General features: G+C 42.6%; 1 protein-coding gene and 1 pseudogene across 2 annotated transcripts; one reads left to right on the plus strand and one right to left on the minus strand.

Moving 5' to 3' along the window:
• LOC103443739 (protein IQ-domain 26-like) lies at positions 1–2450 on the minus strand. 2 transcript variants are annotated; one of them, XM_070805579.1, is made up of 4 exons: positions 2276–2359; positions 1730–2189; positions 948–1154; positions 1–857 (listed from the first exon to the last, which is right to left on the minus strand). In XM_070805579.1, exons 2-4 carry the CDS (start codon positions 2141–2143, stop codon positions 246–248), a joined length of 1233 nt encoding a protein of 410 aa, XP_070661680.1. In that variant the 5' UTR covers positions 2144–2189; positions 2276–2359; the 3' UTR covers positions 1–245. The 2 variants fall into 2 exon arrangements, with proteins under 2 accessions (XP_070661680.1, XP_008380848.3); XM_008382626.4 differs by having other exon boundaries at positions 1730–2450.
• A 7824-nt stretch (positions 2451–10274) lies between these two features.
• On the plus strand, positions 10275–10848 carry LOC139188160 (phosphoenolpyruvate carboxylase kinase 1-like; annotated as a pseudogene).
• The last annotated feature ends 13656 nt before the right edge of the window (positions 10849–24504 follow it).

Below are 24504 nucleotides of genomic sequence, written 5' to 3' on the forward strand. Positions count from 1 at the left end.
TTATCAGAAAATAACATGTAGAACCTCTTTCCATTTCATTGACTCATAACTCAAGAAGGCACAATTGGAAAGAAAGAAACTTGAGGAAAATAAAAAACAAAAGAATTTACACAAGAACTCTGTGTTCTACTTCTACCCTACTCATTGATGCTAAATTGAAAAATAAGGCATGGAGAAGTTGTTCTCCTCTCTCCAATCTGGTTTTTTTTTTTTTTTTTTTTTTAACCATCTGCTATGCAGATTTCTCAATCATTCGAGACTTCTTCTTCTTCTTCTTCTTCTTCTTGGACTTGATTGCACGATCGATGCATTCGAATGCTGCTGATGCTGTTTCTGGCTGCCATCATTTCATTAAGCGAAAGCCTCTTCTTAGGCCCTGGTTCCGGCCTTTGCTTCGGGGCGCTGTGGGATCTCGACTTGGCATTAAATGACTGAGTGCTTGACATGTAGTTTGGGAAGTTTGAGTAAGGCCGAAAGAAGCTGTCTCCACAAACACTTTTAGATGGTGTGCCAGGAGCATTAGAACGAAAAGAGGTGGCAAACCGCGGAGTGTTATGGGCAGTCAAGAACTTGCATTCATCACCATTGAAGTACCATTCAAAATCTTGAGGTTTCTGGCTATCAGGTATAGAGATACGAGTTGGCATTGGACAGGGCAGCGGTGAGGAGATTGTTTGGTAATGCAGGTCTTCGCCACGATCAGATAATATGGTGTTGAATCTACGAGACCTGGATCTCGGCTTGAATGTATCAATTTCCACAATTTTCGGGCTTTCATCAAAGCTATCAACCGAAGTTTCATAAGTTGCAGATAGCCTCCTGCTATAAAATTCACTTCTTGCATCTTCAAATCTTTCCTGTAATACATTAACGAATCAACCACATAAGTAAGAAGCCAAAAAGAAAAAGTTAAATGGTGATTCAATTTGGTGAAATTAAAGACTTACAACACACTTCCGGGCATTGATTTCGGGCAGGAACCTATTCTCTTTATTGAAAGAACGACGCGCACGCTGGTATCGGACAGTAGTCTGTGCTCTCAAAAGAGCTTGCATACTGTAAAGAGTAGCAGCAGCCCGCTTCCGGACAAGAAATCCTCTAACAAGAGCCTGCAACTTAACCAGTCCTCTAAGAGCACGGTGCGCCTTCCTCGCCTGAAATCAAATTCGATTCAAGATTCAACACAACAATGCGCATAAATAATCATTTCACAGAAAAGGCAAGAAAATCGATATCATAACAACAAATGGGGTACATAAGATGAAAAACCAGGCCGAAAAATCATTACCAGAAATAGCAAGAAAACCGAAATCATTAACACAAATGGGAGGCAGACATTAAAATCATTATCCCGTTTTAAAAACAAGATTTCAAATTTCAAACACTTCACATTCGGATATACACAACGATCAAGGAAGAACAAATGTTGGCCGTTCGATTGACACACGGAAACAAATTTTTCTACTGTTCCATAGGATTTCGAAGCAATTCTGACAAGCTCTTGGGAGCAGACACAAACGTAAGATAACGAACGTAAACGCAAATCTAGCAGTTCCATTGACTGAGGAAGCAGATATTTCTACTCTACTGTTCCATTAGGATTTTGGAAAACGATTTCACAACATCCTGGGAGCAGACACAAAAGTAAAAATCAAAACCAACCGAAGCATACATTAAAATTTGTTAACTTTTCACGTAACCAACATTCTCAAAGAAAAAGCAAACATACCAAATAGCCTCTGAAAACTGTTTGAATCTTCATTGCAGCCCATCTCTCTCTTTTCCCAAACATGATCCCGCCTCCACCGCCATGGCCGCCTTGACTTGTCAACCTCACAACAGCCACAGCCGCCTGTGCGGCAGCCACGGCGGCATCAGCAGCGGCTGCGGTGGCCGCAGCCACTGCAATTGCGTGCTTGTTCTGCTCCTTCTCCGACTCGGCAAGATAGGATCTGAGCCAGGCAGAGTCAGCAAGGACAGGAACATTCGGCGGAAGATTGGTGGTAGTGTCTTTCCCTGACTTGGCAAAGCTCCACCTTTTCTTCTCCTTCCGGTCGCTGGACACGGTGCTGGTGTTGTCGACGTGGTGTTTCTCTCTCTTCATCCCCAGCAAGCCCTTTAACCATTTTGTAGCTCTCCCCATGTTTTTTGCTATCTCACTTTCTCTCTCTAGAATCTGAAGTTGAAAGCTGGAGAGAGAATGTTAAAAGGAGGCAGGGGTTAAGTCAAAAGGATCCAGATGTAGTTTATGAAGAAGCAAACACCTACAACGCACCAAATGTAGAGAGAGAAAATGAGGAGAGAGAAACAAGTGAGAGTGAAGAAAGAAAGTCAGAGAGAGAGAGAGGGAATGTTGAGTTTAAAGAGCAAAGTGGTGAGTTGTGCACCTAGGCTAACCCCATTTTTAGTGTCTAGAATTTGGATGAGAGAGAAAGTAGAGGAGTGAGAAAGTTTTGAAAAAAAACTAAAATCCAAAAACAAAGGTGGGTGTGTGTGAGCAAAGAGAGCAGAAAGGGTTCTGCAAAATCTTTACAGGTTGCAAGCAGAGAAGTGTGGAGCAAAAGATTAACAAACAAAATGCATCAGAGAAATGCTAAGGAAAAGATTAACAAACAAAACACTTGAGTTAAAGATTAAACATTGGATTTTTTATTTTAATTTTCTTTGTGAATTCTGACAGCTCCTCGTGAAGAACTGTATTACAAGACAAAATCCGTCGCAGAATGATGCAGATATTCAAAAACAAATTTTAAAACAAAAAAAAAAACAAAGTTTCAAAAACTCAAAAACTTCACGTAAACAAAACAAGAATTTACAAACTCTCACTCACCTCCTTAAAATCTTTAAATTCAAAAAAAGCGCCGGGTTTTACAGTCCCCCGCACTTTGTCCTCTGACTATTCTTGGCAAAACTACAACGACAAAAGACAATACCACCACCCCCTCCACCGCTTCTCTCTCTCTCTCTCTCTCTCTCTCTCCACTCTGCTTTCTCTATATAAATTTCAACTTTCTGGTGCAACGTGTACTCTGGATGAAAGATACCCACTGACAATCCCGTGAACCGCTTCCAATTTGTTTTAAAAAGCCTCTCCCTTCTTCTCTTTCAAAACCCTTTTGGGTAATAATAGTACGCTTCTCTCTCACTCCTCCCTCTCTCTCTCTAAAAAGAACAATACCCTTTTGCTATCTTCAGCAACTGCAAGCCCCTGACCCTTCTATAATTAAAGCCATAATTTTCTCTGATCTCTCTCTCCTCTCTCTCTATCTCCCTCTCTCTCTCTCTCTAGAAGTAGACTCAGACTGTGTGGAAGTACTAGAGAACTATAGAGGAGGACTATAAAAAGAGCTGTAAAAACAGAGCAGGCATTAAAAGCCCGCTTACCCACCAAAAAATACTTCTTTTTATAGCTTCTCCTTTGCCCCCCAAGGACCAGTACTACAGACGAGTGAAAGAGAAAGAAGAACCCAAAAAGCCTGAGACTTCGCCTTCCTTCTTGGGTTGGAAGCGTTTCCGTATCTTTTTTTCCCCAGTGATTCCCTCTCTCTCTCTCTCTTTCTCTCTCTAGGATTGTTTACTGAGTCCTCTCTGGCATTCTTTCTGCATCACAATCTCTGAAACAGAGCTCTCTGGCATTTCCCAAATCAGCCCATATCAAGCAGATCTGAATCCATTTGGTGGGTGCAGGCATTGCTTATTAAGTTAGTGGGGAGAGAAACAGAGAGAAGGGGACGGGGCAATCTTGGGATTTGAAAATCCATAAATGTTGGGTTTTTGAATTTTTATTTTTTTTCTTCTGATATTTGGGATATACCAAGTTAGAGTCCGTGTTAAAAATGGCACTCTGCCATTGACTATTTGAAAAAAAAGGGTTTTCTTTTTATGTTTTATATTAATTTTTCCTTCAAAAAAATGTTACTGAATGCAGATTCCTTCTTCTTCTTCTCTGCAATCTGGTGTGATGAGTGCTGTCACAGAGTTTTAATTTTTTGTATTATACGCTGTCACATGATGATAAGGAACCTGAAAATAGTATGGATCTTACTTATTCTTGTTCATTGTTTGGCCAAAATCCAGTACATAATTAAATACATAATGTTTAACAATAATATTTTGGCATTAATTCAAATTAAATTTCAAAGATTTGGGTGAGATCATAGGTAGAATTTGAAGAGAATGGATTGTGTATGGACGCATCTAGAATTAAAAAAAAAAGGATTGTGCATTTCCTCCGCTTTACATGTTACGACTCGTTCTTAAAGTAAATCATGCCCCCGAAGTTATGAATTTACAAACATGCCTCTAAAGGGTTAAATGTAAATCTTACGTGGACATCTAAGCTTATTTCTTATGATGTATATTTTCTTGTGTTATTTGAATAGCATATGAACACATGAGCATAAACTGAATGTATAAGATCACTTCCAGTGTTGGAAGGCCCCCCAGGGCAACTGCCTATTAAATCCCCTCCAATAAATCGTACCTGCTTTTAATGAACAGTAATTGCCTTTTGCATTTCTACCCCTAAACTGAATAGCCATGACAATAGTCAATAAAATATTACTATTTTTTATTTTATAAAATAATAAAAAATAATTTTATTTGTAATTTCGGATAAGATTTTTTATCGGTCTCGTTGCGCCACATGTCATTAAGTAAGAAATTACAACTCAAAGTATTTGAGAAAATATAAAATTGTGGTGTAAGGTGGAAGATAATGATAAAATATTTAAAGAAAAATTAAATCAATTTAGTTTTTAATTTTTAAAAAAATTCTGATTTTTTATTAATTTTATTAAATTATTATTATTATTTTTTTTTACATTTGTATTAATTTTTTAACGTGACTGACGTCGGCCTTGCATCAATGCGCCCTCAGGCGCTCGAGCCCTGGATTCATCCTTCCCCTCTCACACGGGCCTTCCCTTAGCCCAATCGCCCACATGGGCTAGAGAAAGGAAGGGAGGGGATTGGGTTGAATTAGTCCCTTGTCCACATGGCTTTAACTCCAGTGGAGCTGCTCTAACGAACAAGTTACACACATTTCAAGGCGAGAGGAAATTTATGGCTTGTTTGGAAGTGCTTTTAAAATGACTGAAAGTACATTTGATGAAAATATTTTTGAAAACAATAATTTAGTAAAAATCCAAGTAGATCTTAGAAAAACAGTTTAAGTGCTTCCTGCAAGAAGCATATACTTGATGCTTCTTCCAAAAAGCACTTTAAGTACTTTTGGAATTCAAAATTAATTTCACCAAAAGCACTTTCAGTTATTTTAAAAGCACTTCCAAATGAGCCATTAATAATTTTGCACCCTCGAGTATTAGCTGTTAGAATCTTCCAAATTGCAATTGGATTTTATTTTAATGTTTCTGTTTAGGGTTAGTGCTGTATTGACTAGGGGTGGGCAAACGGGTACAAGAACCGTGGGTCGGGGCGGGTAATGGCAGTTCGGGGCGGGTATGGGCTGGTTCATAATTTTAAAAAGGAGAAACAGGGCGGGCCTTTGTGATTTTCGGTTCGAGCCGGTTCCTGGAGTATAGGAACCGCGGGTACCTGGACCGGCCCTTTTGTAATTAAAATGAACGGACCAGATTGATGAATAAGCTACCATATGTAATTTGAACCGTCAGTTTTAGTTTTATACCCTAAGTTCTCTATCTCTTTCTCATCTCATCTCGACTCTCAGTCTCAGTCTCAGACTCTCTCTCAGTCCTTCCTCGACATCGACAGTTCCCTTCCCTCGACTCCAATCATCCTCCCCCTCACCAACCGTCGATTCTCCTGGGCGAACACAACGGCACCACCACCCATCATCCTCTTCGACAACATCCCAGAGAACCCAGGGGCCAGGCCATCACCCCTGCCGTCGATTCTCTCCTCTTTGACAACAACCCCATCATCGTCGTAGAGGATACTAGTACCAGCCATCATCCCTCTAAAATTTAGGTAATTCTGAATTAGGGTTTTGTTATTAATTTGAAATTTTGAATTTTGGGTGTAGGGATTTTAGGGTTTTTGAACTAGGTTACCAGAGTTAATTTTGCAGTAGATTGATGATTGTCTATCAGGTAAACAAAGTTCCCAAAAAGAATCAGACATGCTTAGGTGGTTCATGATTAGATTTCAGTATCAACAGATTAATATATACATAGCCAACATTTGATATTCACTATTCATGCATATCCCGAAAAATATAAATGTCTTTGGAAGTTTGGTTGCTTTTAAGTTTAAACATTAAGGTGATATAGCTGAACCCTAAAATATCATGTCAAAACTCACCTAAAAAACAAACATATTCTTTTTGTAATTTGCTACATGACCAGATGTTTCCCAAAGTTGCATATTGTACATGTTTGGTGATATAACCTACCAAAGAAATGCAAATTAGGTGAAAATTATTCAAGATTAATAGAATGATGTAAAAACAGAACATTAAAAGTCACCTCTTTATAGCCTCATTCTCTGTATTGATTCCTTATGAACTCCATTAGTTTGTTATAAATCTGGGTCCCATTAGGGAGGAAGAACCAACTTCCTGGACTGAATTTGACAAGAAGAAATAATCAAATGGAAATCATGGGGAATCTTGATCTATTATACAATGAAGAAGTATTAGCTCCATCCATACCTAAGTGGGTGACAAAAAAAGAGCTCCTGCTTTGTACCTAACAATCTATGGTCATACTGTAGACATCGAAATTTCGGTAAATAAATGTTGACCAATAAATCAAAGTGTCAACGCTCATGTATTACATAAATTTTACACGTAGCGTGTGACTCAACGAAAATTGAAATGAGTTGGAAAAGTCATCAAATAGGACACGTGTCAACACCTGGCAGAAACGACTTATTTCATCTGGAATATTATATTCAAAGTTAGGCCTTGGAAAATTCTATAAATACAAGCCCATTTCATTCATTTAAGGGGGGAATTGATATTACACCTTGAAGCTCTGAAGCTCTGAAACTCCGAAGCTCTCAAGCATCCAAGTTCCCGAAGAATCAAGAAAGCCTTTTTCGTTCTTCATTCATCGTTCTTCCAAGATCAAGCCCCGACGGCCCTTGAAGAAAGTGTTCTTCGTTCATCGTTCTTCTAAGATCAAGCCCCAACGGCCCTTTGGATCAACAATCATCCACCAATTCAAGATCAAGCCCCGACGGCCCTTGAAGAAAGCACCATCGTTCATCATCCGTTCATCCAAGATCAAGCCCCAACAGCCCTTTGGATCAACAACGTCGACAAATCCACACATCCAACCGTTCTTCAAGATCAAGCCCAAAAGCCCTTGGAGATCCGTTCATCACTGTTCTTCAAAGATCAAGCCCAAAAGCCCCTTTGAAGATCCGCTCAAATCCACCTTCAAGATCAAGTCCACGGCCCTTGAAGAACGTTCATCCTTAGATCAAGCCCAACGGCCCTTTGGATCAATCGCACATCCACAAATACACACCTTACGGAGATCGAATCAGAGGATCAAAATAGAGAGAGATTGTAACCCAAAATCATCAAATACAAATATTTGTTTGTGCACGTCGTTCTTGTCTCTTTCGTTTCAGGAATTTTCCGTGTTCACAAATTGGCACGCCTAGTGGGACAATCTCTGCCTCTCATCTCTTTCTCCGTTCAAGAAATTCAAGCGCGCTTCCAAAATTAATGGCATCAAGGAAGGCTCAAACTGTTCCCGCAACCGGCGCAAAGAACAAAAGCGTCCTCGTCGCAACTGGTGTCACTTTGGGCATCACGACTCGAAGCATGGCAAGAGCTACTTCTGCCGCCTCTTTCACCTCTGCATCAACTCTGCCAAGGGAACAAAAGCACCCAAGGCACGAGCCTTGGATCACCTTAGCCTCACTAAGGGCACCAAGGGGGGAAAGCCCAAGGAAATACTCCGAATCCATGCTCTCCGATGCCGATTCAAGCGACAGTTCAGCCATGCAAGTCATGACCATTGGAGCAACTTCAATCGATGAGCAGCTGGCTCAAATGAATGAAGCAATCGCAAGGCTAACCCGAACTGTGGAAGAAAAAGACTTGCAAATTGCAGCACTAGTCAACCGATTGGAGGCGCAAGACGGCGATAAACCTGACCCAGAGGATGATCCACTAAAGGGACGAGCTGACGTAGACGAAGAACCCCCGGTGAAGAAAATCGATGGGAAGCCGGAGCCAGACCAAGCAGCGGCACTCATGGGATCTCTTTCTATCCAGCAGCTGCAGGAGATGATCACCAACACCATCAAGGCACAATACGAAGGAAGCTCACATACCTCATTGTTCTACTCGAAGCCCTATTCCAAGAAGATTGATGCCCTAAAGATGCCAAGGGGTTATCAACCACCAAAGTTCATGCAGTTTGATGGAAAAGGAAACCCAAAGCAGCACGTTGCACATTTCGTCGAAACTTGCAACAATGCGGGGACGGAGGGAGACTACCTCGCCAAGCAGTTTGTGCGCTCGCTGAAAGGAAATGCCTTTGAGTGGTACACAGACCTAGAGCCTGAGTCCATCAACAACTGGGAGCAATTAGAACGGGAATTCCTCAACCGCTTCTACAGCACCCGCCGCACTGTGAGCATGCTAGAGCTAACGAGCACAAAGCAGTGGAAGGACGAGCCAGTCATTGACTACATCAACAGATGGCGCACTCTAAGCCTCGACTGTAAAGACAAGCTCTCGGAAACCTCTTCAATCGAGATGTGCATCCAAGGCATGCAATGGGGTTTGCAATACATCCTTCAAGGCATTAAACCACGGACTTTCGAGGAATTGGCCACTCGCGCCCATGACATGGAGTTGAGCATCGCCCATCATGGGAAGAAGGAACCGATCTCCGACTACAAAAACGACAAAGTTCTTGGGCCAAATGTGGAGAATGCTACGTGGAAACCCACCAAGGAAGCAATGACGGTCAACACAGCTCCCGTCAAAATCCCTACACGAGGCAAGGTGATTCAAGCCGAAGGCTTTCGTGATCAAGAGATGCGTAGACACACTTTGAAGGAGCTTGAGGAGAAAACTTATCCATTCCCCGACTCTGATGTGGTTGCCATGTTAGAAGACTTGCTGGAAAAGAAGGTGATCGGCTTGCCTGAGTGCAGACGGCCAGAAGAGATGAATCGCACTGACAGTTCAAGGTACTGTAAATTCCACCGCTTCATCAGTCATCTGACAGAAAAATGTTTCGTGCTGAAAGATCTCATCATGAAGCTGGCTCAGAAAGGAATCATCGAGCTAGATCTTGACGATATGGTGAACACAAACTATACCACCACCACTTTTGGCTCTTCCAACTCAAAGTTTTCACCTCAACCGCTGGGGGCATCCTCAAAGACAAGCAAAGTTGAAGGATGGACTCAAGTCACTCCTAAGAAATTGCACAAGAAGCATACGTCTCCTCCACAAGTCCGCCAATCGGAAAGGGGGCAAAGTAGCTCTTGTCAACCTTCAAAGCAACGTGAACGTGTTGAAGATGATGAAATTGAGACACAAAGATCGTCCGTGGCCATCACGATGCGCGACTTCTTGCCCGAAGACTTTTTCAATCACGCGGTCAAAGCTCCTTGCTATGAAAATTGTGAGGAACGCCTCTCCAAAATTGCTTGACAAAATTCACAACTTCTCCTCGCCCGCACGAGTCTAAACTGCATGGCACAAAGCTCCTGGTCTGCACGAGCATAAAAGGCAACACCAACGCTCCTTGCCTGCATGAGCTGAAACTGCAAACAGCACAAAAAGAAAATACCAAAAAAAAAAAATCTGTATTTTGAACTACGTTTTGACTTGATCTCTTTCTTTGGAAGGGTACGTAGGCAGCTTGAATATTCAATTTCAAGTTCAGTCACATCAAAATAAAAAAAAAATGTTTTATTAAATAGAGTCAATCTTATTACAAAAAAAAAAATGAATGAATACATATGTTATTATGTATTTATGTATTTTCCCAAAAAAAAAATATATATATACAATTTCTTCAAAAGATCAAAAAAAAAAAAAAAAAAGTTTGTACAATATATATATATATATATATGTATATATGTATACATATATATATATAATCTGCAATTGCTTCGGCCCAGCACGGTTCACACCATCAACAAATCCACAAAACGTTGGGCCCGTCTCCTGTGGCCCAGTTCTTCACCTCCAGCTTGTCTTCCTCGACAAAACCCACTCCGCCATGAACAAGTCCAACCCGGCCCGCGATCTCGACGAAGACGATGGCGTCAAGGCTGCCGAGGCCACCGTTAAAGCTGCCCAGGCCACCGTTAAAGCTACCGAGGCCGCCGCGATCATGAAGCAGCTGCTCGAGGCCGTCTTGCATTGCCACCGCCTCGGGATGGTTCATAGGGATTTAAAGACGGAGAATGTCTTGTTCAACTCAAGAAACAATTTGAAGCTCGCGGATTTCAGGTCGGCGGAGTGGACCCGCGACGGCAGCGCCATGGTGGGCATTGTCGGGACGCCGTACTACGTCGCGCCGGAGGTGCTGATGGGCAGGGAGTATAATGAAAAGATCGACGTCTGGAGCGCCGGCGTGATGATGTACATAATGCTCGGCGGGATTCCTCCATTTTTACGGAGAGTCGGCGACGGAGATCTTCGAGGCAGTTTTGAGAGGGAAGTTGAGATTTCCGCCGAAGGCTTCCCGATCTGTGTCGCCTGGGGCGAAGGATTTGTTGAGGAAGATGATCTGCAGAGACGCTTCCAGAAGACTCTCTGCTGACCAGGCACTTAGGCACCCATGGATCTTAAGTGGTGGAGAAGCAAATCCAATTGACCAAATCTGACTTTTGGGTCAGCTGATTCAGATCAATCAACCAAATCAAAGTACATAAATCCCCAAACCCCGGTCATCCAATCTATATGAATATGAAGCAGTCCCACTGTTCTCCTCCTCCTCCCACGAAGTCGAGTTCATGTGCAACTTCGGCAAAGACCCCAATCGCCAACTTCGACTGCACAAACTCCCCAAAGTCTCTGCCTTTCTCTCTCACCGGTGCTCTTACTCCTCCAAATCCCCGTAAGTAGCCACGATGTCCACACTTCCAAGATTCAATCGCTGCCCACCTCAGAAGCTTCCCAGTCGACTCGACTTCTCTGCCATGGCGATCCAGTTCAAAATCAGAAGCTCCGTACTCCGTCGCCATCGACGGCCAAGCCTCCATCTCCGATCGTCGATCTCAGCAGCGCCCTGCTTCAACCTTGCTTCTTCATCTTCAGTTCCTGGATCACTCCAGCACCATGGCCCAGACTCCGTCGTCTTCCTTCGACGGTCGACTGCGAAGACGAAGCGGGTGTTTCCACCCACAACACTCACCATGTGCCCCTCGTGTAAGCGTGTCGGGGTCCCACCCAACTCATCTTCATCCACCAGGCTCATTTCTGCCGTCTCTCCTCGCCACTACCTGCAGAAGCTGGAGGGCTACAACGAGGTGCTGACGGTGACATTCGAAGAATCTGTGGCGATGCTGGTATTCACGAGGTCCTTCTCCTGCAGCTCTCTTGTCTCTGCCCATCACGCCCAGCGAGAGCAGCCACGAAGAGCTTGGATTAGGAGGAACCATTGTCTACCAGAGGTTCCTGAAGACTGAGCGGTGCAATTCTTCTCGACCGATCCACCACATCCACGCAAAAAAAAAAAAAAAAAAAAAAAGAAAAAAAAAGCTGCAAACCAGCTGTAGCACCGAGACTCCTCCTCTGGTCAACGAACATCAGCTCCAGTTCTGCCACGCCATCGCCAGAACTCTTCTCTTCGACGACGCTGAAGAACACCATCCAAGCATGCCTGTTGCTGCTCCACCGTAGCTTCTATCCAGTTTTTGCGCTTTCGCTTCTCCGTCGTGAAGCTCGACACCTTGCACTACTTCAAGCTCGCCACTCTGCCACCATGATCAAAGTCGATGAAGAACTTCAGAGACCGCTGTCAAACGACTAGCCGGCTGAGAAGCTCTTCATCACTTCCTAGCGAGATCCGTGCTTTCGTTCTCGCCTAGAAGCCAAATTTATAGAAAAAAAGAAAAAAAAAAGTTTCGGAGTGGTGGGCGACACCATGATAAAAGGAAAAAAAAAGTGATGGTGCATCTGGCACCATGTGAAAAAAAAAAGAAAAAGAAATATATATATATATATATATATATATATATATTATAAAAGGGCAATTGCAATGGTGCAGCATGGGTTTTGCATGGGCACCCTTCTGAAAAGAAAAAAAAATGTGATATAAAAAAAAGGGGGAAGTAATGATGAGTACCAGCACCACCAAAAGCAAGGAATAGAAAAATAAAAAAATAAAAAAATACATATAAAAGAATCATGATGCGGCATGTGTGTGTATGCATATAATATATAGTACTGAAAAAAAAATGATTGAGTGAGATAAAGTCCATTTTATTTATTTCTCTGAAAAAATTACATAAATTTGCATTCCACGTGCAAAAAAAAAAAAAAAAAAAAAAAAAAGTGCAAACAAACAGGAATAAGCCTTCATTGCTCGCGGGCCGCCTCACCACTCGGCAGAGCTCCAGAAATGAGAGGCGCCGGAGGTTGACTGTTTGAAGCCACACCACTCGGCGGAACTCCAGGAAGAGGAGGCGCCAAAGGTTGATCATTTGGAGCTTCATTACGCGGTACAGCCCCAGAAGACGAAGGCAAATGTTGTTGGAACAAACCCATAAACCTCCGATGATCAAGAAAAATCTGACCATCAGATTCCTGCATCTGGTCAATTTTCCTCTTCATGTTTGTCGCATAGCTATGTGCGAGCTTATGCAACTGTTTATTCTCCTGCTTGAGCCCTCTAATCTCCTGTTTGAGACTCATCACTTCAGCCGCCGATGATTCAACTTGACGGGTTCGAGCAAATAGGCGTTGGGCCATATTAGACACAGAACCTGCACACTGCACACTGAGAGCCAGAGAATCCTTAACAGCCAACTCATCAGACCGTTTGGAAAGTAGTCTGTTATCTCTGGGAGTGACAAGGTTTCGGGCCACCACCGCAGCGGTCATATCATTCTTCACCACCGAATCCCCAACGGTAAGAGGACCAGTAGGGGATATGAAGGATGGGCGCCATATGTTGTCTGGAGAATGCGGGACTGCCTCTTCACCAAGATTCAAGTCAAAACGACGGTCGGAAGGTCCAGACATTTTCAAAGGTGTTGAAGAAAGAAGAGGTCAGACAGATCAAGACCTTAGAAGTGCAAGAAGGGAGTTTCTGCAAGCGAAAATTCAAGTGTGCTTGAAACGAACTGCGTGCCTCTATAAAAATCAGCACTCAACGGGATTTCAGAGATCGAAGAGGCAAGCTCAGAGTTCGAAAATGCCGATTCAAAAATCGAAGAGGCAAGCTCAGAAATCGGAGAAGCATCTTGCTTTTCCAGATGCGTTAGCCCCCGTCACACGCAAACTCAGCTTTGCGGAAATCACGGGCAATTTGTTAAAGCGCCAATCCCAGATATCGAAGAGGCGCCAGTCTTTTCAGCCTTGTCAGCACCCGTCACACGCAAACTCAGCTTTGCGGAAATCATGGGCAATTTGTTAAAGCGCCAATCCCAGATATCGAAGAGGCGCCAGTCTTTTCAGCCTCGTCAGCACCCGTCACGCGCAAACTCAGCTTTGCAGAAATCACGGGCAATTTGTCGAAGCGCCGATCCCAGATATCGAAGAAGCGCCAGTCTTTTTCAGCCTCGTCAACACCTATCACACGCACACTCAGCTTGATGAAAATTACGGACAATTTGTCGAAAAATTCTGATAAAGAAGAAAGCACGTGAAGCCATACTGATCAATCACGCATTGGTTACCGACACGAGTAAAAGAATAGTACCTCTACAGGTACTAACGAATTTCCTATAACTGTCCACATTCACCCTCCATAGCGAGGCAGACATACATAACCTTTCTTCATCTCCGAGAATGCCTTCCCAACGAAGCCTCTCGAGTCATTCAGTGTTCCTTATTCCTTGGAGTACCTCTGCAAGCCAATGACTCCAAAGCAAAAGTATCTCATATCACCAGGGTAGAAAGCAAGAGTATCTCATATCATGCACTCTCCCTGTCCTTTCCTTTGTCCTTGTTCCTACCTACAAAGACAAGGATAAAGAAAACAATATGTCGGAACTTCCACTCAAACTTGGGTAAGGAACCGACTGCTTGGAACCCTTCCCTAATTGCCTACCTAGCACTGCTCTCGAGTACTCGCCTTCCACTGCTGCTGTACTTTCAAAGAAGCTGCCACATCTGTTTGGAGGACAGATAAGGCAAGTGAAAATGATACCTTGCAGCATGTGGAGACAAGGTGCAGAAGGAACAAGCAGAGAAGAATGCGGTCTGCACGATCAACTCAGCAGAAGGAGTCCGAACTGAGGAACTCGAGAAGCTGCCACATCTGCCTAAAGAAACAAGCAGAGAAGAATGCAGCATGCACAGTCAACTCAGCAGAAAGAGTCTGAGATGAAGAACTCGAGAAGATGCCGCATCTGCCTGAGGACGGTGAACTCGTTTTGACCCTCAAATTCTTGGGTCGACTTACTAGGCGTTGTGGGCTGCATGTGCCGATTCACCACCCTTGAATCAAATCCTTAAAGATCAAGTCACCAACTGGAAGAAGAGCCCATCAATCTTGAAGATCATACCGTTGACCAAACTGCTCGGGTGTGAATTAGAAAGATTGAACAAAGCAACAAGTCGTCACCTTCACCTCATGCCTGCTTGTCATGTGTTCGACTTAACCTTCAAGAATCAAGCCTCAATGGCCTTTGAAGAAATCTCCAGCCCAATTCAAGATCAAGCCTCGACAGCCCTTGGATCGACATCTACAGTAAGGGACTTCAAAACACATCTCCTACACGTGACAAGCACATGTATACGACGTGCCTTGAAGTGGGGGCATTTGTAGACATCGAAATTTCGGTAAATAAATGTTGACCAATAAATCAAAGTGTCAACGCTCATGTATTACATAAATTTTACACGTAGCGTGTGACTCAACGAAAATTGAAATGAGTTGGAAAAGTCATCAAATGGGACACGTGTCAACACCTGGCAGAAACGACTTATTTCATCTGGAATATTATATTCAAAGTTAGGCCTTGGAAAATTCTATAAATACAAGCCCATTTCATTCATTTAAGGGGGGAATTGATATTACACCTTGAAGCTCTGAAGCTCTGAAACTCCGAAGCTCTCAAGCATCCAAGTTCCCGAAGAATCAAGAAAGCCTTTTTCGTTCTTCATTCATCGTTCTTCCAAGATCAAGCCCCGACGGCCCTTGAAGAAAGTGTTCTTCGTTCATCGTTCTTCCAAGATCAAGCCCCAACGGCCCTTTGGATCAACAATCATCCACCAATTCAAGATCAAGCCCCGACGGCCCTTGAAGAAAGCACCATCGTTCATCATCCGTTCATCCAAGATCAAGCCCCAACGGCCCTTTGGATCAACAACGTCGACAAATCCACACATCCAACCGTTCTTCAAGATCAAGCCCAAAAGCCCTTGGAGATCCGTTCATCACTGTTCTTCAAAGATCAAGCCCAAAAGCCCCTTTGAAGATCCGCTCAAATCCACCTTCAAGATCAAGTCCACGGCCCTTGAAGAACGTTCATCCTTAGATCAAGCCCAAACGGCCCTTTGGATCAATCGCACATCCACAAATACACACCTTACGGAGATCGAATCAGAGGATCAAAATAGAGAGAGATTGTAACCCAAAATCATCAAATACAAATATTTGTTTGTGCACGTCGTTCTTGTCTCTTTCGTTTCAGGAATTTTCCGTGTTCACACATACATTTTTGTTTCTTCTAGCTTTTGGATGTTTATCTATTGGTATTCGAGGAATACTTTAGGTTTTCTAAATTTCCAATCTGTTAATTTGGTAGTCCTACAATCTTGTCATTCCTGGATCAGAAGCAGACCAGAATATTTTGTTTACTTTGTGAAGCTGCTACTAGCATTTCTGTTAATAATACCTATATTTCCCAAATATCATTTATCATACTCTTTTATTGTAAATTTCCTAGATGGTTTAGACTCTAGAGTAACTCATGCATTTTTATCGTTTCTCTCTTGCAGCTATCTAGAAAAGAGTAATATTGTTATTTTGAATGTTCGACAATGTAATATTGTTATTTTGGATGTTGAATGTCTAGAGTAACTCATACATTTTTAGATGTTGGACGATGTAATATTGTTATTTTGGATGTATTGTTAATCTATGAACTTTAATGTTGAACTTTGTATTTAGATTGGATGTGAATAATGGTGAATTTGTGCAAAATCTGCATAAATGCTATTTGTGACTCTGTGCAGTTTGCAATTTGTGCAAATCTGTGCAGTTTGCAATTTGTACAATTTTTTTTATTATTTTTTTTTTCAAACAAAAAAAAAAGAAGGGACCCATGGACCCGGCCCGAACCAGCCCGTTTCAATCGGGCCGGGTAATGTTCGGCTCCTATATTAGAAAATGTAATCCCCGGCCCGGCCCAGCCCGTTTCCTTTGAACCCAGGTCCGATCCAGTCCCTTCAAAATTGGGCCCGGCCCGTGCCCAGCCCTAGTATTGGCAGTGTCCCCTTGTAAAATTTTATGGATTTTTATGAATTTTAATAGATTTATAAATCTATGGATTTTTATGGAGTTTAATTGATTTGTAGAGATTCTATGTAAAATTTTGATTCAATTCCCTCGAAATCTCATCGGAAGAGGTGAGATTTGTAGATGCGTCAAATACACTGCGAAATCTCTCCAATTCCCTCTAATTCCTCAACTTTATCAAATTCTTTAAAATCAAATTCTAATTGAATACACCTGGAATGTTATAAACTTCTTTAAAATCCTAATTGAATACACCCAGATTTTTAAGGATTTTAATAAACTATCTTAGAATCTCAATTCAATACACATTGAATTTCAGAAAATTGCTTAAAATTTTGATTGAATACCTCTAAATTCATTAAAAGAATTAAAATCTCTCAAAATCTCATTTGAATACACCCCCCTAAGCCTAACCGCCCACTAATTTCCCAACACTCTTTCTCTCGCACCACTCTCCCCCCCCAACTATCTCATTCTCTCTCGACACTATCCCTCACTCGATTAAAACCCTGATCGATATGGTCGATGAAGACCATAACCATCTCCGACGAATTTCAAACCACCAACATCGCCATTAAAATCTCTTTTTCCCCCTGAACTCATTTCTAACGTCAGTTTGGAGAAAAACGAACCCTAAATGTTGATTCGATGAGCTATGACATGAAGCTACTTTGCCGGTGAGTTTTGCCCTTTTCCCAAAAAGGTAAGGCCAAAGCCACCATCAATCTCTTCCTCGTATTGAGTAGATGAAGTTTCATTTATTGCATGTGTGAAATGGTTGAGATTTGATGCAGATCAAAGAAGATTGTCCTTAGAGTTTTTCCAATGAGTTGCAGAGTAATTCGACAAAGATTTCGGCCAAATCTTGTCGATTTGGACGATATTGACACCACCAATCGACTCCCCTATCTTAGACCCAACTTCGAGCTTTGCATGCTCGAATCTGCCTCGATATGTCAAAACCCAAAACTTTGATTTCGGGCTGAGACTTTAGGCCATTTTCAAGGCACTTTCAGCCACTTTTCAAACTGCTAATAGGTAAAATCTCATTCATCGTTGTCTAAGCTTCATTTTGGCATATTGTACGTGACAAACTGTTGAGAAATGATCTTGTTTTGACTCTATGATGAATCCGGTGAAAAACGCAGAATCCGGCAAATTTCTAATCAACGGACTCCGGCGCATATTGGCTCTAGAGATCGACGAGAGTAAAAAGAAGACGGAATATTCTGTAACAATGTCAGCATATTCCGTCAATAGTGATGGAATATTCCTAACGGCATCAAGATATTTTGCTGTCTAGAAGTATATTTTGTCTATATTTTGCCCCCCCTGAATATTCCTTTATGCTAACAGAATATTCTGTTTGGTGATCTCAAGCTAAAAGATTTCAATCACCGTCGGTAGAAATATTCCACCTCCACCTTAGCTGCATGTTAGAGTGTGCATGTGCATAATTCCTTTTTTAAACACTTTTTAACTCCTGAATCGAGCAAACAAATGGAACTTTTGAGTTTTAACTTTTTCCTTGGTTGTTGTTTAAATTAATAATTTGAATTGTGATTTCTCATATAGGTTAGGGGCGTAGCCACCTTGTCATTGATCCTTGTGACATTTTAATGATTCTCATACCCATTTGGTGAAGTAGTCAGTTGCCACGATCATCATGCCTTTGCCCTTAGTAGTGGGCGGCATTGGCCTTACCAAGTCGATTGCCCACTGCATGAACGGCCAATGACTCGTCTGTGAGTGTAGTTCGCTGGCAGATAGTGCTGGTACCGACTTGTAAAGTTGGTAGCGGACGCACTTTTGTACTAACTCCTTAGCATCTTGATGCATAATAGGCCAGTAATATCCTGTGTTAAAAGCATTTTGTGCTAAGGTTAAGCCTCTGGAGTGATTTCCACAAACGGCTTCATGAATTGAACTTAGAATCTTTCAGTCGTCGGGATGCGCTAGGCAGTGTAGTTGTGGTCCAGTGTAGGATCTTCGAACAAGAATATTGTTCCACATGTAGTGGAGTGCTACCTTTGTTTAGAGCTTTCTAAACTCCAATCTTTCCATGAGGAGTGTGTCATTAACCAGGTTATCTATAATGGGATATTACCAGTTTGGAGTTTTACGAACCTATGACAAGATGTTGGTTCCGCCTCTATGCTTGCCTTGTTTAGATATTCCACAGAAATAGAACGTTCATGTAGGCGTTGTCTACCCGCGGAACTCGAGTGAGGGTGTAAGTCTGAAATGTCTTAAGTTTCTTTCGTACCTTCTCTAGGTATTGCGCCATCTTCAGATGTTTTGCCGTGTTCCCCAGTAGTCTGGCGGGTGATTAGTTGGGAATAAAAATAAATTGCTAGCTTTTCACTGCCAAGTCTTTCCCATTCGAAGGCATATTAGTATGGTTTCGTACTCTGCTTTATTGTTGGATGCTTTGAAGCGTATAATGGTTGCCTGCTCGAGCATTGAACCGTTTGGGATAACAAGGACCACACCTGCTTCCGAGCCCTTGAAGTTGGATGCGTCATCGACGTGCAAATGCCAGAAGTTTCCATCGGGTGAAGCAGTCGTGGTTAAGGAGTGGTCGGTTGCTTCTAGGGCGTCGTTGGTTAGCTCTGTTGTGTCACCTAGGCTAGGCGTGAATTCTGCTGTAAAGTCTGTTATGGCTTAAGCCTTTATCATTATGTGGGGTCAGAAAATTAAGCTGTATTGGCCAAGTTCCAACGTTGATTTCATTACTCGTTGGGAAGCATTTGGACCATGTAGGATTGATCATGGAGGATACCGAGTCATGACAATGACTATATGAGCTTGAAAATATAGTTTGAGCTTCCGAGCCACAACAACTAACGTCAAAATTAATTTCTCGATCTTCAGATATCTGGTTTTCGCATTGAGAAAAGCTTTAGAAGTGTAGAATACCGGCAGTTGGACCCCGAGCTCTTCTTGTATAAGGGTAGAGCTCACCGCTACTTCCGAGACTACCAAGTAAATGTATAAGTCCTCCACTGCTTCTGGCTTAATGCGAGATACTTATTCAGATCTTGGAAAGTTATTTTGTACTCATCATCTCATTTGTCTCGTTGTGTCATCTGGATTGATTTGAAAAAAAAAGCTTGCATCGATTTGCTCGGATTTACTTAGGATGTGCTTCGATTCCTGGTTGGGCTACTAGGTACCCTAAGAATCTGCCTTAAAATACTCTGAATGTGCATTTGGTAGGATTGAGCTTTATCTTGTACTTTCTAAGGATGTTGAAAGTTTCTGCCAAGTTACTGATGTGGTATGATCGCTGCTTGCCCTTGACCATGATGTCTTTGATGTAGACCTCCATGATTACTCTAATTTTCTTCTTAAACATCATGTTTATCGGTCGTTGGTAAGTGGCTCATGCGTTCTTGAGGCCAAAAGGTATGATCTTATAGCAATAGGTGCCTTGCTTGATTAAGAAAGTGATTTTCTCCTTGTCGGGCCTGTGCATGGTTATTTGATTGTAGCTGGAGTACGCATCCAAGAAACTGAGCAGCTAGTTCCAGGAACTTGAATCTACTAGTAGATCGATCTGGGGAACTGGATAAGGATCCTTCAAGCATTCTTTATTGATGTTAGTGTAGTCTACGCAAACGCTCAATTTGCCATTCTTTTTCTTCATTGCTAGCACGATGTTGGCAAGCCATGCTAAGTGTGCTACCTCTTATATGAATTTGGCCTTCAATAGCTTATCGATTTCTGTTTCGCTGATCGTCACTCGTTCGGGTACGAAATGTCTTCTCTTTTGGATGACTAGTTTGGCAGTGGGGTCAATGTGCAGCTTGTGACAAGCTATATTGGGGTCGATGCCAAGCATGTCAGAAGGTGACTATACGAAGATGTCACGATTTTCCTTAAGGAAAATCGTGAGTTCTTCCTTTTCTTTCGAGCTCAAATGTGAGCCGATTCTAGCAGTCTTTTCTAGTTGCTGGGGATCAAGAATGATGTGCTCAGCATCCTTTTTAGGCTTTAATCCCCATCTCATCTGTTGGCACTTTGATTTGGACATTATCTTTTTTATCTGTGTGCTGTAATTGCTATTTGGTAACTTCGTCGTCTTTTTAGACCTCGGTAGCCTCTACATGGCTAAAGGTCTTCTTTTTTACTCATTCAGTACTTGGACATGGCATCGTCGAGATGTGGCTTAGTCAGACTTGATTTATCTGATTCTTCCTCCCAGGATGCGAAATCGGATTTTTTGATACTTGACGAAGGTTACAACATTCAACTTTATCAGCCAAGGTCACCCTAAAATCCCATTGTTGCGAGACGGGTCACTTACTATCTTGAACATCTGCTTTGAGACAACTGGCGGTGTTCTCATGTCAAGTGTAATGTTGCCAATACCAGTCGAGATATGTCTGTTGAATCTGGTGAGTATCTCCGCTTGGTGTATGATTGTGCTTTTCAAGCCCATCTTCTGAATTACTGAAAGCTGAAGTAGGTTGACCGAACTTCCGTTGTCAACATTATTCTGTTGACTATAGCATGGGCTAGTTGGATAGATATCACTAGTATGTCGTCGTGTAGGATGTCGATGTCTTCGGCATCCTACTTGATGAAACCAACGATGGGTCCAGGCTGGGTGTTGACTACTTGGACCTATGAGACTAGTATAACCGACCGAATCTTCTTTTCTTGGAGTTCGTAGTGGCCCTTAAGTGCTCAGATTCGGTGAATATATCATTGATTTGAATTATCTTGGTTGGCGACTCTTCGTCGGCGTCTATGTTCATTCTAAGCTGCGCAACTGGCTTATCTAAGTATCTGTCGACCTTGCCTTCTTTCACAATCTTCTTTAGGTAGTTCCTCTAAGTGTAGTAATTGTCGGTTGTGTGACCGGGACCTCGATGGAATGCACATTACTTGGTGTGGTCCAACTTGGAGGTATCTTCATATGACTGATTCGGCAACTTAAACCATGGTTCGTTCTTGATGTCATAGAGGATTTAGTGGATTGAGATCGAGAACTTAGAGTAGTTCTTGGGTGTCGGGCCTTATTTAGTCGGGGATCGGTTCTTGTACTTAGTCTCATACCTGTTTTTGTTGTTGTACTACTTCATGTCCTCCTTCTTTTAAGCTATTGTCGATTCTTTTTAAGTCTGCTTGGGTGCCTTGTCTACCCGTGAAGCCTCATCCTAAAGTGCATGCTTATCTGCCAGAGCAAATAAGTCTACCAGAGTTAGGTTGACGTTGAACAAGTGGTCGGACTTCTTCTTGATCGAGCGATATGATGAATACTTTTTAGTGAAAACCAAAGAAAGTTCATCAAAACTTCGGATGGATTATGGCAGCAGGGTGTGGAACCAATCTTGAGCCTCGCCTTGTAGAGTGATGGCGAATATCTTGCACATGAGAGCATCATTGTTTCGATAAACGATCATTGCGCTTTGGTAGTGTTTTAGGTGTCTCTATGAGTCTTCATCCCTTTTGAAGGACGTGTAATGTGGCATGCTGAACTTACGTGGAGGCTCTGCTTGTTTGATCTCGTCCATGAAGGTTGACCTGGTTATGTTGGTCATGTCTCATTGTAGTGCTTCGTCATTGGAAATCCTGCAATCGCTCGGTTATGAGCCTCTTTATTTCTTCCTAAATTTGCCTTTGTTGAGGTATCGGAGCTCTCGGCTACCCCCGGTCGTGACTTGATGGTTTAGGCTGTTCTTCTATGTGTTTGGCTCATCTATGATGCGGTAGGAGTGCATGTGGTACATTCCTAGCAGGCGAGCGAATTTCTCGCAGGCTACCGGTTGAAATTAAGCTAGATTGAGCAATTGCTTCTCTCCATCCGTCATGTTGCCCACTCTGACGTGAGGTGAAGGATGGTCCTTGCGAGTCTAGCTGCGAATGAACATTTTGCCTGGAAGGTTGTTCATGTTAATTATCGGAGTGTGGCCCCAACCGAGAGTGTATACTCATCCATGGGCCTAACCAAGAGTGCATGCACATTCGTGCGTTAAGACGAGAGTATACACTATCTCAGAGGTCAAATCAAGAGTGTACAGTGCCCGAATGCTTGGTTCATGACTGGTCAAGTGGCTGCTTTCCAACACGCTGTTGGAGAGGTTCGTCGTTTACTCTTGTCATAGTTCACGAAGGTACGTGCACTCTTGGTTAGGCCCATGGACGAGCATACACTCTCGGTTGGGGCCACACTCCGATAATCAACGTGAACAATTTTCTAGGCAAAGTGTTCATTCGCATCTAAGCCCGCAAGGAGCATCATTCACCTCACATTGGAGTAGGCAGCACGACGGATGAACTTAGGAACACCTCATTTGGGGCACGTTGCATCTTAATACGCTACAATAGCTGATTCACCAAGATCGTCTGCTGCACGAGGGTGCTTGTCAACTCTGTGACTTGTCAAGACAATTGTTGTTCGCCATTTGGGTTAGAAGAGCTTGGACGGTATGCGTCCCCTTGAGTGGTGGAAGTGTAATGGACTCTGGGAGCGAGATTTGAGTTAATAAGCCAAATCTACATAAAATATGTAAAAAAAACATTGAGAAAATGGGTCCATATCATAAAAAATGGGTCGGCCTAGGAGCAAAGAGGTGCGGATCTGGGTCAATGAGTGCGGGCACGGGTCTGGAGCACGGGTTAACCACTAGGCTGCTGGAGTGTGTGCAGATTGGGCCTCAAAATATGCTGAAATGGGCTGCTTCAACTTGGGTTGTTGCTACAATCGTTGCTGGGCTCACACGTGGGGAGGTCAACATTGCTCGCTGGATTGGGCACACTAAGCTTTGCGTGAAGTGGGCCGCTGGGGCATGATCCTAGAAGCTTAATGAGCTGGTTCGGCATCTCAGCTTGGCTGCACTGGCGGCTTGAGCCGTGCCATAAAAGCTGCTGTAGTGGTCTTTCCATGGGCCTCTAAGCTTAGGCCATTTATGGAATTGGGCTGCAGGTTACACTAGCACGAGCTAGGTTTTGATTGGCTGCTGCACTGATGGTTGATTGGGCCACGATAGTGGCAATGGGTGGTGGCAGCTTCGTTGCTCTGTGATCCGTCGAGTGGGTGAAAACCCAAATTTGTAGATAGTGTTTTTTGTTGTTATTTCATAATTTTTCCGTCATCATATTTCTTCCCCAGGGCTATTCAAAGAATTTATAAAAAATTCTAGGAGTATGAACGTGTGGGAAAATCTACGAATGAACAAAGAAAAATTAGAAACGTTGGTTGCGAATCTTCTTCGAGCGTGTGAATCAAAGTCTCAATGGAAGCACCAATTATGGATGCAAATTTCCACCGTCTTCTCCTTTGACGAAAATGCACTTGCAAAATAATAACACGTAAAATTAAGGCCAAAAGTCTCACGCGCCCATGATGAATGGGGGGCTTTGGCTAAAGAATCTCTGACTCCAATGCCAAAGTTAGAATTCTGAAGAAAAAAAAATGTGTTTAAGATTTTGTGGGTAGCAAATGGCTTTTTAATAGGAGAATGGGGATATTTATAGGGGAGTGGCTAGCCCTATTTGGAGAATAGTGGCCGACCATATATGGTGAAATTGTGTGAATAATTGCAAGATACTATGTGAAATAATATCTTGCAATTAACATGGTAATTAATACTAAATTAAATAGGAAAATTGGGAGTGACCTTTTGAATAAGGATTTGAGGAGTGATGAAAGAGATTTGAATAAATACCATTTTGATCACCTTTGACTCTTCCTTGATTGAGTCGTTATTGTCCGTTACATGCGTGTAGGGATCCCGATGTGCCTCGAGGGTAATTTTGTCATTTTCAACCAAAGTCCACGTGTCACCTCCATAATTTTCTTGATTATTTTTTGCTCCATAGCGGCGGTGCATGGCTAGTAGGCCGACTTTGCCTTTTTAAGCTAATGTCGATATTCTGAATTCATATTTGATATCTA

This window comes from Malus domestica, chromosome 09 (genome assembly GCF_042453785.1).
Source record: "Malus domestica chromosome 09, GDT2T_hap1".
Classification (NCBI taxonomy): Eukaryota; Viridiplantae; Streptophyta; class Magnoliopsida; order Rosales; family Rosaceae; genus Malus; species Malus domestica.